Source organism: Archocentrus centrarchus, chromosome 22 (genome assembly GCF_007364275.1).
Source record: "Archocentrus centrarchus isolate MPI-CPG fArcCen1 chromosome 22, fArcCen1, whole genome shotgun sequence".
Classification (NCBI taxonomy): domain Eukaryota; kingdom Metazoa; phylum Chordata; class Actinopteri; order Cichliformes; family Cichlidae; genus Archocentrus; species Archocentrus centrarchus.
The window spans coordinates 3,766,442-3,783,498 of record NC_044367.1 but is presented as its reverse complement, the minus strand read 5'-3'; the positions used below and the strand labels follow the sequence as shown (position 1 = coordinate 3,783,498).

Below are 17,057 nucleotides of genomic sequence, written 5' to 3'. Positions count from 1 at the left end.
GGAACACCTCACCCAAGAGGCATCCTAGTCAGATGCCCGAAACCACCTCAACTGGCTCCTTTCTACGTGGAGGAGTAGCAGCTCTACTCTGAGCCCCTCCTGGATGGCTGCACACCTCCCCTTCTCTCCAAAGGGTTTTCCATTGAAATCTCCACTAAAATTCTTTGAGTTTTAGATTGTTAGCAGAACCTGGAGCTCTGGGAAACTCATTTGTCAACATTTTCGGTGGTCCACTCAAAGCTATCAAGTTAAAATAATCTGTAGATGCAGGGTTGATATAATCATTTGTCTACAGACACTGAAAGGTCAAGTGAAATGTATGTCACACCTGACATTTTTAAAACATAATTCAGAGTAGTAAATAGAGCAGTAGCAGTAGTAAAGTTGAGGTCAAATACCTATAGCAGGAGCATTGATGCAAAGTTCTTTGGCCAGAACAAGAAAAGTTTTTCCCAAGACGTAGACGTTCACCTGTGGATGAGAGCAAAGTTAGAGCGATGATGATGAGTAAAGTTTGTTATTCAGCAGAGGTAAACCACCTTGTGCTGCCAGGAAAAGTGTACCTAATGACTCCAGGAGCCATTAAATCCATTCAAAGCCACTTACAGAATTACAGTAGAGTGCGATTAAGCAGACTATCAGGATATGAAACGAGGCCGTTGCATCACCGGCAGGACAAGTGTTCTGGTTACATAATTGACCTGGAGGTTGCAGAACATTTCGCTTCAATGTGCGTGATTTTGAAGGGGCTCTTGAACTGCTCTGTAGATTCATTTCTAATCAAAATATTTGCGGCTGCAATCACTGTGGCCACATTTGTGTTTTTGAGACTGTAACCCGAGATCAAGAATGACCAAAGTCTGTGAAGAACCAAAAATCTACAGCAATTACCTGCATTTATATGTCAATTATCTTGCATTGTGTTACTTTTTATCCTTTGTAAATCAGTTGGCAACCACTGATAACATGTTTCAGTCTCCAGCTTTTTAAATGCAAACATTTACAGTTTGCCTTTTTTTTAAATGACAGTAAACTGAGCATCTTTGGGATGCCAATTTTAATGGTATTTGAAAGGCTGCCTCATTTGTACCACTTTGAAAGTCTTGGGTAGAAGTGGCATGTACACCCAGACCTTTTTTTTTTTTTTTCCTGCAAATTCTCTGCAGCTCAGGAAGCATGCATGAATAGGTGAACACAAACATACAATGCTGTACTAAAAGAGTGTATATACAAATATTTTTTAGTAGTGGAGGAGCCCCTTTAACACCACAAAGTCCAAGCAGTCATTTCCTGTCATCACAGCAAACCTCATTTCAGTTTATAGAAGCTTAAAGTAACCAGTAAGCTGTTACTGTCAGTTTTGCTCAAACTGTAAACGTATAGAAATGACTGAATAAGTAAACTGAACTACTACTGTCGATTCACTGAGACCTGCAGATTCAATTGGACTGGAAAAAAAAAAAATGTGCTGGAGAAAGTTTCAGATCTTAAACTTTCATATTTATATCATGATGAAAAACTTGAAAACAACACTTCAGGCAGTAAACTTGATAAATTGGGGATGTTTCCATTTCAAACTTTCTGGAACAGGATCTGATGAGAAGTCCCTTGTGCAGTTTAAACTAGGCTGAGCAGCAAACTAGAAACCTGGTTCATTGGAGGAATGACGCGTGTCATCAGGGTTATCTCACAGGAACCTCCCATCACAGATGTTTCATTGTATTTTACCCCACAACACCTCCAGAAGGCTCCGCACTAAAATCTGCCCCCACCCACCACCCACTTTTATCTGAAAGGATCTGATGATGGATACTGTTGAATAACAAAGCCACGAGGCTGCACATCTATCATCTCCTTCGCAAATTAATGCCACTGCAGCCTCCAATTAAATTTTGCTCAGGCTGAAATGTGAAAGCGGCGGTAGTGAAAGCTGGAGGATCAGGTCGTGAACTCGGGTCAGATCTCTGTCATTCCTTCAGACCAAACTCTCCCTAAAACACCGGGAGACTCCAAATGTGGGGGGTAGGAACAGACAGACGGGCTGTTGCTCCAGGCCCCCTCCGGAGTCGGGCAGGGACACAGATGCTGCTTTGCTATTCTGGGAAGTTGATTCCAGCGAGGAATTTATACATGAAAGCAGAAATAGTGGAGCAGGAGGAAGTGGAACAAGTGCAGTCACTTGTAAAGTTTAAAAAAGTCAAACTACTGTGTGTGACTGACAGCAGGGCTGATCGCCATCATTAAAACCTCAATTTACAGATAAATGAGGAGCCAAAGGAGGCATTTATCAGCTGGGCACAAACTATTTGTGTGCTGGATACCAACAACCTCCAAATAAGCAGCTGTTTGCAAACTTTAGAGGATGATGATGATGATATGCTGCTATTATTCCTTCTAGGGATCTGCTCACGAGCGGCAAAAGACTGCAAGTTTAAATTAAGGGGTTGGGACCCATTTGTGTAGGTTCCTACAGTATTCATGTATGTAATAACATCGTACTCACTAAACGAACAGCTTCAGAGATCTGGAAACACTATTACTAAAAACATAACCCAAGGTCACATTTTGAGCAAAAATGGTAAATGGTGACCCAAAACATCTGCAGTACACATCAGAGTTTTCAGACCTGCGTTCCTGTGCCATGGAGATTTGCTACAGATACTGCAGGCACTCACTTTCAGCTTGACTCAGTTTGTTTTTGCCTAATTAAACTTGCTTGCTGGATTTTCCACTTTATTAAAACTTAATTAATCAGAAGTCTCTCGAGGTGGCTAAAAGCACAATTATTTTTGCTAATGTGTACACACTGCACTATATGATAGGAAATGAGACCCACACTGTTACCTGTTTAAGAAAGAAAACACTGGAAAATTTTGAAAACTCTACATGATGCACGTGTCCTAAAAACAAGTGTCAGAACTGCAAATATATTGAGACTTTAAAGTGTCTGCGGTGGTTGAATCTGAGAACCTGGCGAGTATAATCTCCTCTCCATCAAAGCGTTTAGTCGAGTCAGCTCACAAGACCCTACAATCAAAACTGCTGCGTGGTTACCTGATAGGTCACAGTTCAACAGGTGGCCACTGATTGAGGCTTTAGAGGGGAAAAGCTTTCAATTAAAGAACTCCTGCTGTGGTTTGTGTGACTGAAGGCAGCTCCACTGACAAGCCTGAGCATAAACAACTCCTTCATAAAGCTGGAAACTATAAAGGCATACAGCTGCTGTCAGCAGGTCTGCGTGTCTTTACACTGCAAACAATGGAAACGATGAGTTTGTTCAATACTGCCAAACTGTTAAAGACTGAAATGTTCATGGCATTTAATGAAAGTTTAGCAGCTTAAATATGAGAATGAACAGAGCTAACCTTTGTCTGCTGCTGCTGCCAACACACAGCAGCCTAAAAGTACTAAAAGGAGCAGCTTCAGTCCCTGTGGCCTGACTAAAGGACAACAGCTGATACTTTGTGCTGGACATGATCCCTAAATTCTGAAAACCAATGATCAGAGTCAGAGCAGCAAACAACGTCCCAGAGCAGTAGAATTTTTAGATTAAAATACATTTGTTATTGATTTGCTGATATCAGGAATGGTTCGATTTCAAAGTTACTACCAACTAGCAAATTTCTGGTGTGGTGACCCCCCCCACCCCTGACACAGCATCTAAATAATGTGCAAGACTCCCTTCGTGGTCACCACCCAATGCACCTGTTGCACAAAACCCTGCTTGTGTGCAAAGATACGCATCTCATGTGGAAGAAACATCTGAGCCACTCAAATAATGGCTAACATGCTAAACTTCCACAACGTCAGCTGGATGCAGAGGCAGCTGGTATTGATCCAGCCCTCATCAATAGAAGCCCTCCATTTAAGCAGCTTTGTGGAAACAGGCTGAGGCAGACAAAGCTGGCCATTCATCCAAACAATGCTGGGAAGACCAAGTGGCCTGGGTGTGGAGCCATAAAAAGTGATTGGTAGAGTCTAACCACCCCACAGCCACAGCAGCAGAAGCCACATCTCAGCATTAATAACCCCACCCAAATAAAATCCACTACAAATCCATCCCCAACCCCCAAATGCCAGGGTGTGCGTGGCGGGGGTGGGGGTGGGGGTGGCGGCCGGCTCCTCCAGGACAGCTGGGTGCATAAAAATAAAAGCCCGACCAGCTGTGACTCTGAGAAATGTCCCATCCTGACCAACACCACGCTCCTGACTCAATCGCCTGCCATTAAACACGCAGACAAATGGAGGGGTTTCTAAATTTATACACACACACACAGACACGCAAGGTTTAACTGCATGGGTGAAAGTCTGAATGCAGAAGCAGCTAGGCAGACGTGCATTATGGGAGATGTGGTGCGAGGCAGAGTGTTTAAGTGGCTGTAACAGGGTCGGGCCACAAGATACATCAAAAGTGAGAAAGACAACATCTTCATTAAAGTCTGGACACATCGTTTCATTATGATAGTCGAACTGTGCTTCACTGCCAATATGGTGGAAAGTCAAAAACTGGGTTTTAAATCAGAGTTGCAATAATGAATTAATTTTAATAACTGATTCACTACTTTCATTTGTGTCAAGGTGGACATTTTTCACTTTTTCTGTTGTACAGACCAAAGAATTCACAGATAATTCAGACAGATGTGAAAACGTACCTGCAGAATGTCACTGAGATCCAAGAGCATGTCTGAAAGAGCAGGTCAAGGGAAATAAACTAAACAGTCAAACAGAAGAAACTGACGACAGAGGACAGAAACACATAAAACAGAAAAGTTCAATAAAACATTAAATCCTTTCAGATACAGCTGGATTTTGTCAATGAAACAAAAAAAAAAACTGGAAGGACACTTAGTTTGTGTTTATTTGCTTTTTCAGGGCGAGCAAAACATTTGATGCTATGGAGGCAGTTCTGCTGCAGTAAACTGTCCTGACTTATGGTTTGTTGAATCAGTAAAAAAGCCAAAGATAACATAGTTTGGCAGGCAGTAGCATTTTTTTTAACACCAACAAGGTGATTCTCAAAGAGCTGTTAGAGAAAAACTTGTGTGCAGCATGTCGTGAAAATTTTGAGGAAACTGGATACGTGGGGACAAAGGAAGCAGTGGCAGCCCTAAAAAATGTAACTATTTACAGCAGATGAGCAGCATCATGTCCTTAAGCAATCCAGCAAAGACCTGACACAGGACCTGAGAGATGCATCACACGCCTCAGCTGTTTGCCAAAGCCTCATCAGAAATGATCTTAGTGGAAAGGTGGCTGTCAGGAAGCCAATTACAATTACACAAGAACTGGACTGAAAGTCAGCAACAGCAGATCTGATGGAGTGATGAATCCAGATTTGAAATCTTTGGTTCAAATCGTCATCGACACACACAGAGCAGGTCAGGAGAGTGAGCGTCCTGCAGCCATCTGTAACACACGGTGGTTTGATGGAATCGTGATCACAAAAAAGCACAGCCAGATTTTGATCCACCTTGTAACACCATCTGGAAAGCATCTGATCGGTAACAGCTTCACTTTTCAGTATGACAATGATCCCAAACACACTGCCAATGCAGTAAAGGCATACCTGGATAGAAAAACACACAGCGGAACACCATCAGTCATGGATCAGCCTCCCCGGACCTCAACATTACTGAAGCAGTGTGGGATCATCCTGACAGAGAATAGAACAAAAGGCAGAAACATCCAAAGAAGAGCTTTGAATGTCCTTCAAGAAGCCTGAAGAAATTAAAGAAATTACAGGAAAATCTAAAGAAATGAAGGGGTGACTCGTGACTATTGCACTGTACTATACAGGATACATATAAATATTAAGACAGTTCCAGAGACGACTTTTTTTTTTGAAGAAACTTAACAGGCAGATTTCCAAATTGAATGACTTTGCACATGCTTACAGGGCACCAGTGTAACCCTGACCCAAAATAAAATCTGTGAAAGCAAATCTAATGAGACCCAAGCGTCCCTTTTAACCAGACAACTCTCCTATGTATAACAATGGACCTGACAAAAAGACACTCAGACGTCTGATCAGGTTCTGGACAGCCCATCCTCCCGGCGCCTGGCCAGCTTGAACGAACTGGCCTCTGTGGCGACAGGTGCGCCTGTCTCCAGGCTGCCGGCGTGGATTAGCGGGGCTCCTCTGAAAAAGGCTGCACAATGGAATTAGCAGCAGTGCAGATGCAATGGACAAAAGATAATCCCAGCACATGCCGTCTGGAAATTGCAGATGACTCCATTATTCAGGAAAATAAACAGCAGCAGGTCCTTTAACACATCTGGCTCCTTAAAGTGGGAAAAAAATACTTTTATCTTATGTGGTGCAACAGGAGGATCAGGGATGCAGGAACCTCAGTGCTGGACCCCTTTATTGCCCCTGTGGCTAAATGGGAGCAAACGTCAGCTACAGAAACCTGCTGAAAGCCTGAACCACCAAGAGAGTGAAGGAGCAACAGATTAATGCTCATGGTTTCTGAAACTGGATGCCCAGCAAAACCAAAAGAATCTAACAGGGTGCACAAAATAGGTTCAGCAGCAGACCCTTTATGGAAATGACAGATCATTTGTGTATCTTTAACCATAATTGTCTAACAAAAAAAAAAAAAGAATATATATCAAACTAGGTGACGCTTTCTTTGTAGACACACATCATACCATTTCCAAAAATAACAGCATGAGCAGTTTTGAGGACAGATCGCCTTGAAAGAGGCAAAAGACACAAAGTTTCTGGAGCGAGATCAGAGAGGCGCTGTGATGCAGCCAGGAGGCGGCTAAGGCTGCACAGTAATTGCCCTACTTTCTGTGTGTGGCCACTCTCAGAAGGACACACTCAGAGGTCCGTGGACATGTAAGAAGAGATACTGTTCAGCCGCAGTGAGTGTGAGGATGGTGACAGAAGCTAATGACGGTAAATGTTAAATAAAATTCGGTATAATTTCATATAATTTCGTGCACTGCTGTTGTTAGCCTGCTAGTCATACTGGTTCCTGCAGGTTATTGTTTACAAGCCAGAGCACATCATCGTCTGTCTCTGACCACAGTTTATTGTGCCATTGCCCTTCATTTAATTTACTGTAATAAATCTATTTTTTTTAATGTAGCATTTTATCCGAGTTGTGGATTTCTCATCCACAACTTCGGGACTCTGCTGATCCATTGGTCATTACGTTTGTGGCGTTCTCAGTTGCACAGCGCCCTCTGGTGGGCAAACTATACAACATCACCACTCATAGCATGGTGGAAGGGTGTTTCTCCCATCACTTCTTCACTTTAATTTTTCAATCAGTCATTATAGGCGCAGCACGGCCGTATGTGGTTAGCACTGTTCAAGAAGGTCCCAGGTTCGAATCCGCCATCTTTGTGTGTGGAGTTTACACATGTTCTCCATGTGGGTTCTCTCCAGGTGCTCCTGCTTCCTCCCACAGTCCAAAGACATGCAGTTAGTGGGGTTAGGTTACCTGCTGATTCTAAATTGCCCACAGGTGTGAATGTAAGTGTGAATGGTTGTCTGCCTCAGACTGATGACCTTTCCAGGGTATACCCCGCTTCTCGCCCTTTGGCAGCTATGACCCTGAATTATATAAGCAGATGGATGGATCAATCTTACTATTACTTTGATGTGTGGAAGCAGGGATTTCCTACCTTTTGGGATTAGTAAAGTATATCTTATCTTAAAATAAGACTTATTTTTAATAATCTTCCAAGGTGATCCAGCCCCAGATTTTTATTCTTGGGCTCGACTGGAGCAGCTTCTCATTTATTTTATACTAGTCCTTCATGCAGGCCTTCAGTTTGTCCTCTGTCTGAAACAAGCTATTTTAACTATTTTGTATTTAAGGCCACAGTCCCTTAAAAGAACTTTCCTCTATCCGATCACCCTATTAGGAATATCCCTTTTCAGTGACATCATAGAGGGATAGTTAATATATTGGATAAAAGATGGAAATGGAGCTTTCGGGCAGGAGGAAAAGAGGAAAACAGAAGGTTCATGAATGTAGTGAGAGAAAGATTATTGATGTGACATAAGAGGATGTTAGGGATAGGGTGAGATCGAGGCAGGTGATCCAATGTGGAAGGTGAAGGAGAAAAAGAAGGCAAAGAAGAAGAACATGAGGTTTATTAGAAACGACTCAATTACAAGAGAGCAGGAAAACTGAAAACAGAAGGAATATGTTGAAGGAAGGTCGGAAAGACAAATAGAAAGAAAAAAGTTCACATGAACGATCGGTGAGAAGTCTAAAAATGGACTCGCAGTCCGGCTGCTCCTCGTAAATTAAACCCCAGGTTAGATGGATGTTTCCCTTTACACTCCGCTCTCCTTCTCCTTCCGTCTTTGTCCTCATCCTCCCCTGTGACAGCATTACAGAATCACCCAGCTGTGGAAAAGGAAGTGAGCAGAGCTATTTTTACCCCGGTGACACTCTTCAAAACATGCACAAACAGACAGGCCTGCGCCAACACACGTACACACACACACACACACACACACAATAGCCCCACAAACAATGCAGCAGGAAGGCATTACACCCTGCTCGCCTCTTTTCATTAGGCAAACCTATCCCGGCCGTCCTGTGCAGCAGTTACATAACACAATCATCCTCGGAGGTGAAGTGAGTCAGGAGTAAACCCACAACGGCACACTGAGCACAAAAAAAAAAAAAAGCTGCTGTGCTCATGAAAAAAGGATGAACCTAAAAGTCCCATTATCCCGATGATGACACATCACTCTCGACTTCAATAAGCCGCCGTTAGCGCAGTATGAAACATTTAGGAAGGCAGTGACAGGCGGCCCGGCCTCCGCTGGCTCACATCAAAAGTAACCTGCTGACTTTGATGTGCCGCCCTGCATCGGTTTAAAAAGCGCCTTTGCAAATTTAACTCGCAACTTTGTCTCAGCTAATACTGAACATCTGCTCGGCTGCTGCAGCAAGAGCGCGATCGCAAGAAAAGAGGTCCCTCGTGTATGCAGGGAAAGCAGCTCGGTTATGGAGGAACTTCTTTGATCAGGCGTCCCCTCAGAGATGACTTTTCATCACATTCATTTAAACCAACACGCACCATCAGACGGCTGACTCGCCGACTCTACGACGGCATGCTCTCAATTATAATTAAAGTTAAATTCAACCTGATGCATTTCCTGTTAACGTCTCAATTTTGGCTCTATGGGTCACACCAGTCTGCGTTCTTTCACTCCATTCTACAAAGACTGCTCGGCTTCAGACAATAAAAGCAACTTTCCAACTCGGGCTCTCCGAGCCACATCCGACAGGCGCACCTCCATCACCTGCAACCTTAAAAGTCAGCTAGGGCACGCAAAGGCACAAAGCTGATGTTGAAGGTAGACAGCATGAGGTATGAGAGTAGTTTTTCTGTCATGAGAGAGCCCCACTTATCCGTTTGCCATGAGACAATCGTTGTTTACGAGAAATAAATTATTTGTGTTTTCATCTTGAAACCACCAGCAGAAATATGTCACCAACGGACAGAGAACAAACAGTCACTGTGCTAAGAGAAGCAGCGTGCAACCAGAGAGAAATGTATGTTTTTTGTGTTTCTTCTCAAAAATAATGGAGCCATCAAGGCTAATTATTTTGCTTCAGCAAACAAAGCAATGGCTAAGCAGCTTTGCTGACCTGTTGGGAGCTTCATGTGAACCAATAGGTGCATTTTGGACATGCTGTTTTTGATTAAATTAAAGCATGTCAATTGATATTATTCTCATATCCCTGTGTGGCTCTTAATGAAACTAAGTTTGACATCCCAGAGCTACATAATTAATTTAAAACCTTTGTTTGCACTCAACTCAGAAATTATCCACCTAGAACAATCGTTTTGCCAACTGCATTAGGGATCGCTATCTGAGGACAGACTTTCATTAATTAGTTTTGAATTAATTAATTTGAAATTAATCTAGTCTTTGTGAACTGTAATGCATTAATAGTTGAGAATATTAGTGGGATGTAGGACGCTGCGATGTGCTGCTTGTTTAGCAATTAAGGCTGTGTGCAGTAATAGCTCCGAGCCAGAGACAAATTTCCCCAAGGGACAGTGAAGTATGGCTCAATCTTCATTTTCAGGTTCAGTAAGCAAAAGCAGAAAAATCAGCCAAGGATCTCAGTACACAGCTTGCCTGCATTCTGTGTTTTTGATGCCAACACACTGTGTGTATCGTTAACGGCTAAAACGTTGTGGCTACAACTCCATTTACTCGTCTTCCGCAAAGGACAGAAGGGAACAGAAAGGATACGTGGCGTTCCCTCGGTTCTGCAGACCATGTAGATGCAGGCGGCGATGACGTGGGAGGCCTTGCGGCCACGGGTCAGGTGCTTGACGAGCGCCATCTTGTAAAAGTTGAAAGCTGTGTCCAAATGGTGCTGGTTCAGCTGCAGCTGGTGCCCCACAGTGTTGATGTGCTGCTTTGCTGGACACACACACACACACACACACAGAGAGACATCAATTCAAAGGAACACAAAAAAAAAGTACAAGTATTCTGCGAGCCACAAGAGACAATACAGGGAAGAAGAAAAATGTTGTGTGCTGGGTTTAAGGTTCATCTGAGATTGAAAAATGACTTTGACTTCTCAAAGATTTTTTAAGTGACAGGAGTGTAAGATGACTCATTATGTATCATCTATGAATATCCAAAGATTTTGTTGAAATTATAGTGAGAGATGGACATGTGGGGAGTTTGTTTTTTTTCTGTAGATATGTTTTAAGAAGCAACTCATACCCACGGGGAAACATGAACTCCATACTTGCACTCTTTTTAATTTATTATGCTTGCATAATGGCATCTTCAGAAAAGATTCATAAAGCCATTACAATTGAGGGCATCATACAAAATGCAGTGATAGACTCAAGCAATCAAATACAACCAAGTTCACCAATCAGCCAAAACAATAAACCCGTGGACAGTTTAAAAGATGGACGTAGCTCCCAGGTCTAAAAAGTAAAGACAACTGAAGTGCCCAAACTTTCCGTTCTTCTTAATGGCCACTGCGGTCGCAATTAAACTTCAAGTTGTATAGAAAACAATAGGAAAATATTCCCTGGCTCTAATTTATGCGACCTAAATAAATAATTTCCTGATAAATTTATGTGTATATCTAATGTATTTACCACTCTGTCATATGTACATCAATGGTTCCTTCACTGTTAATCAAAGTTAAACTCTACTCTGGCACAGATGGTATAAAAACATGGACGTTTAGTAGTTGTCAGAAATTTACATACACTCACCTTGGACATGACTGTCATTGTAATTTTAGGCTTTTAATGATTTCTTTAAACTGTTCTTTTCCCCAGAGTGGAATGATTGCACACCGTACATCTTTAATGACTTCAAAAAAAAAACAAAAAAAAAAAAAACAAGAAGTGGTGCACCAGTTTGAAATTTTTATTTTTTTACTTTGTCTAACCCACAAAGGGTCAGAATTATACATACAGGCTCAAATATATTATATACACTCATTTAAATCTTTTAAGTGGTGTTGAAGCTTTTGCAGCTATAACAGCTTCAACTTTTCTGGGAAGGCTTTCCACAAGGTTTAGGAGTGTTTATGGGAATTTTGACCATTCTTCCAGGAGCACATTTGTGAGGTCAGACACTGATGTTGGACGAGAAGGCCTGGCTCACAGTCTCTGCTCTAATTCATCCCAAAGGTGATGAAAAACAACCCCACTCCATAATCCCCCCTCCACCAAACTTTACACTTGGCACAATGCAGTCAGACAAGTACTGTTCTCCTGGCAGCCTCTAAACTCAGACTCATCCATCAGATTACCAGATGGAGAAGTGTGATTCATCACTCCAGAGAACACGTCTGCACTGCTCTAGAGTCCAGTGGTGACGTGCTTTACACCACTGCGTCTGATGCTTTGCACTGTGCTTGGTGATGTTAGGCTTGGATGCAGATGCTCGGCCATGGAAACCCATTCATGAAGCTCTCTACTCACTGTTCTTGAGCTAATCTGCAGGCCACATGAAGTTTGGAGGTCTGTAGTGACCTATGTACACTATGCACCTCAGCATCCGCTGACCCCCCTCTGTGATTTCATGTGGCCTACTACTTCATGGCTGAGTTGCTGTCATTCCCAGTCGCTTCCATTTTGTTATAATACCACTAAAAGCTGACTGTGGAATATTTAGTAGTGAGGAAATTTCATGACTGGACTTGTTGCACAGGTATCATCCTATCACAGTACCACGCTGGAATTCACTGAGCTCCTGAGAGCGACCCATTCTTTCACTAATGTTTGTAGACGCAGTCTGCATGCCTAGGTGATTGGTTTATACACCTGTGGCCATGGAAGTGATTGGAACACCTGAATTCAATGATTTGGATGGGTGAGTGAATACTTTTGGCAAAATAGTTTAAGTTCAAGTTATTCTGATGTGTCACCAATTTGCCAAGATCTGGAAAAAGACCAAAACTGTCAGCCTCACGTGAGAGGAAATTGGATAGGATGTTCAGGAAAACCCAGGAACCACCAAGGCTCAAGCCTGCCATAAGCTGGAAACTGCTGGACCCACCAGCATCACTGCCCACAGTGAAACAAATTATACCATCACCATGGACTAAAAGGGTGTCGACCAAGAAAGAAACCCCTGCTCCAAAATTGACACCTTCAAACTGGACTGAAATTTGCACCTGCCCACATGGATGAGCCAAAGGCCTTCCAGAGAAGAGTTTTATGGTCATCTAGTATCAAAACAACATGATGGGAACAACAAAAATGCTCAGCTCGAGGATTCATAATGGGATTTTGCAAATCAATGGATGACATCACATTAGCTAATTGATCTATACTTTATGATAAAACCAAGCAGAAGCATGTCAGTAATAATTCTTGAGGGCAGTGTACTCCCCCAGCCCTGAAAAAAAACTACTAATGAAGAGCACAATAAACACATTAAGAAAAAAAAAAAAGAAAAAAAAAAGAGAGAGACCAAGCAGTTGATTTATTCTCCAAAATCCCCAGATTCCAAGCTTATAATGGACCCACAGGATCCACCAGAAGAAGCCTGATCCATTGAGGCCTTACCCCATCTCCCACAGGACCCAAAGGATCCACTGCTGACATCCCCAGTCACCATTTGACACCCCAGAGGTCCTGTTCGTAAATAAAGTGACATAATACATAACTATAGGAGATAAAGAGCAGTAACTAGCTAGTGGTTAGCTTACACACCATGGATGTATTAAAGGAGATGAAAAAGCACTTGCACGCAGCGTTACAGTCAAATACCCCCTTTAGACTAAACGACCTATTAGACGGTAAAACAGCAGCTCGTGTTCACAACAATGGTAAACATCCTGGGTAGCATTTTGCTTCATCAGTACTGTGGAAATTACACAAGCATCACTGTATGCACAACAACAACATCTACAAGCATGTCAGGGCACACACACCTGCAGAGAGGCAGAAGAATTTCATTATACACACACGTGTGCACATGTACACGTGGACACAAGACCCTGCATAACTACGTCTTTACACGCAAATCACAGACGCACGCAAAAAGGTTTCCACAACGCACTGCACGGACCAGTTCAGGTGTAACCACAGGTGGAGACTCCAGACAAATCGTTTATAATTACAGTACTGTTGAGCTGCGGTGCGCTCGTGTGAGTTCGTGACCTCAGATAAGCTCCATATGTCAAACGTTCTCATACACACAACCAGATGTGTGTAACCTACTAAACTGAGTGGGGTGTCTGGGAATGTGAGAGACTTAGCTCATCGTGTCTCATCACACTGATGTCAACATCAGCTTGTCAGACATATACACACACACACACACTCGCATCATCATCATCAGCCTAAACCACGTCTGGATGGGTGTTTTGTGGTCTTAATCTCCCTCATCAGCAGTTCTAATAAAACTCTGTACATGTGGGTTCAGAGGCAGAGAATTTTATGCACAAAATTGATTGCTGTGCCCTCAGTAAATCCAGTAGAAGGCATAATCCTGGGCTACATGTCTTCTCCTATTATTTGACTAATCCTCTGTCAATGCATGTGCAATAAATGCAGTATGTTTGTCTCTGTGTGAGCCCCTGGATTAAGATGCTAACATGTAGCTGCAATAGCTCCAGTTAGACCCCACACTGAGACATTCATTTCATTTCATTACACACAAGCGTTATGGAAGAGAAAAACTAAACCCATCTACATATATGAAGGTCAACTGCTATCTGTAAATGAAAAAAAATGAAATTTTGGTAACTAAATTTGTTAGTCCACATAATCAAATGAAGCAGCAGCTACTTTACTGCGTGGGCAGAACTGTCTAATGTTACTGTCAGAGCAAAGGAAGTTTTCAAGCAGGTAAACTGTTAAATCCAGCGGCTGTGACAGGCAGGGTGGGCGGAAGTATTTTACTACATCAACGCAGCGCCATCCACTCATTATGATGCTGATGGCCACAGAATAGACGAACACATGTAGGAAGCTGCTCTCCACATCTGTGCAAGCACAGAGGAGTCTCTGTTCCAGCATGAGGGGAAAGGTTATACCAACCCGAGAGCACGGAGTCACAGTTAACTGTGCTCACATGCAGAAACAGCTGATTAACCCCACAGTAAGCAATTAGCGGACAGACAGCCAAAACAGGGAAAACGGCTTTTCCAGTTATTATGGTTATTCTTTTTTTTCCCTTCCATTTCTTGTTTCTAATTAAAGGAAACAGTAGACTGTAGACAGACCAGATATGTTTGCTCAACAGCATTTTTTGAGGTTAAATAAATAAATATACATTCATTGCCTGTTGCCGATCTGCCCGCGTGTCTTCCCCTGTGTCTTCCCCCCCCCCATTTCCTGTCCCTACACTGTCAACAAAAGCTGCCGTGGCCTAAAAAAATAAAATACACAGGAGCGGGCGCCGGTCTGTGGAAACAGCCATCTTGAATACAGTGGCCGAGCTGGATATCTCTGTTAAACGGTAAATGGACTAGTTCTTATATAGTGCTTTTCTACTGTCTGAACACTCAAAGCGCTTATACAACACGTTTACCCCATTCACACCCATTCATACAAGCACTTCCATGATTAACTAAGCTAAGTGTTTTTTTATTATCTAACATTCACACTCCAACGCTTGCATCTGAGAGCAACTTGGGGTTCAGTATCTTGCCCAAAGATAATTCGGCATGCAGCCTAGGGCAGCCAGGGATCGAACCGCCGACCTTCCGATCAGTAGGTGACCTGCTCTACCTCCTGAGCTACAGCAACATAAAATACTTTTAATTTAAAGATCACAAATAGCTCTTTTAAAACTATTGATGACCATTTAACATTTGTATATGTATATTTTCACCATCTCTTTCTGATTATGTATCCTCCTACACCCCTGCTCTCTCCTCCCTCATTTCCACCTCACCCAGAGGCACAGCTGGGGTCAACTTACAATAATAATAATAATACAATAGCTATACGTGATCAGCACTTCATAGCTATCAAACTGTTACCACTGTAAGTTAGCTTTCTCAACTACTCTGGGTTCCAGCATATCCAGCTGTCTCAGTGAGATGCGACACGCAACTGAGCAGGTCATCAATCAATCACAGCGACAAAACGGGCAACTTTCATACCTACGGCAAATTTACAATCACCAGTTAAGCACATCTTTTTAAACTTGGGGAGAACACACAAATGCTGCAGTGGAGGTGTGTTTGGGATCGTTGTCATGTTGAAAAAATGAACCTGATGCCAGTCAGATGCTATGCAGATAGTATTGCATGGTGGATCAAAACCTGATGATACTTTTCTGTGTTCATAAGTCCATCAATTTTGACATGATCCCCAGCACCACTTGCCAAAATGCAGCCAGAAACCGTATATTTTTTTTTTTTTGCCATTTCTTTTGTCCTCCACTTGTCCAGTTTCCTCATTTTGCTTAAAGGACACACTGCACACCACGCTGCGACAGCTAATAGCTCTTTGGGAACCACGTCGTTGGTGCAAAAACATTGTTTTATGCTTATCGCTGGCATTTTTCCTAGATTTAACTAAAGAAATGGAACAAATTATGTGCATGTCATAGGCTGCCAGTAACAACGTGCCTAAAGATACAAGTGTTAAGCAGCTTAACAAAACATGTCACGTACAAGGACTGGACTGAAGGGGAGTGAAAAAGAAGCCAATGTCCAAAGAAAATCTCTCAAAGACCCTCAGAAAGCCTGGAGAACAACTGCTCAAGAGCACTTAAAAAAATGACAAGAAATCTGGCTCCATCGAAGCAAAATCTAAAGAGATCCATCCATCCATCCACTTTTGCTTATCCTGTTCAGAGTCGGGGGGGGGGGGGGGGGGGGGGGGGGGCTGGAGCCTATCCCAGCTGACATAGGGTGAGAGGCAGGATACACCCTGTACAGGTCGCCAGCCTGTCGCAGGGCCAACACAGAGAGACAGACAACATCCACACTCACATTCATGCTCTCACTCACACCTATGGGCAATTTAGAGTGGCCAATTAACCTAACCCCAGTAAGTGTATGTCTTTGGACTGTGGGAGGAAACCGGAGTACCCAGAGAAAACCCACGTAAGCACGGGGAGAACATGCAAACTCCACAGAGGTGGAATCGAACCCAAGCCTTCCAGATGGCATTCTAACTGTGAGGCAGCAGTGCTAACCACCGCGCTGCCCAATCTAAAGAGATGAGGGATGAATTTTACAGAGAACTGTAATATATATATATATCATTAGGTTTGGTTTAATAAGATTATAAGTGAACTACAATCAGCCACAGCTTCACCAGCTCCAGCATCTGACAGTACCATCAGCTCCACCCACACCAGACTCAGAGACTGGTGTTTTAATTAACAAAGCACAGTTGAAAGTATATATAACATGCAAATACTAGCTTCGTATGATTATTTTTACTTTTGTTTTTTAAGAAAACAAACAAAGAAAAAACACAAGACAATTTCAGATGGAGAAAAAAAAATGTTTAAAAAGTGCCAGAATAAGTTACAGACGTGGCTGCATGCTTTGTTTTGCATTCTGAAGTGACTACAAAAAAGGTGGTTTCTATTCTTTCCAACCAAGTTTGCA

General features: G+C 42.7%; 1 protein-coding gene across 1 annotated transcript in view; it reads right to left on the bottom strand.

Annotated features, from left to right (window-relative positions):
• The window catches only part of LOC115801393 (transcription factor IIIB 90 kDa subunit-like), a 123,913-nt gene that overhangs the window by 91,227 nt on the left and 15,629 nt on the right, over nt 1-17,057 (bottom strand). The window contains 3 exon segments of the mRNA XM_030759184.1: nt 399-471; nt 4,653-4,684; nt 10,244-10,417. Of these exon segments, the coding sequence (XP_030615044.1) occupies nt 399-471; nt 4,653-4,684; nt 10,244-10,417 (279 nt within the window).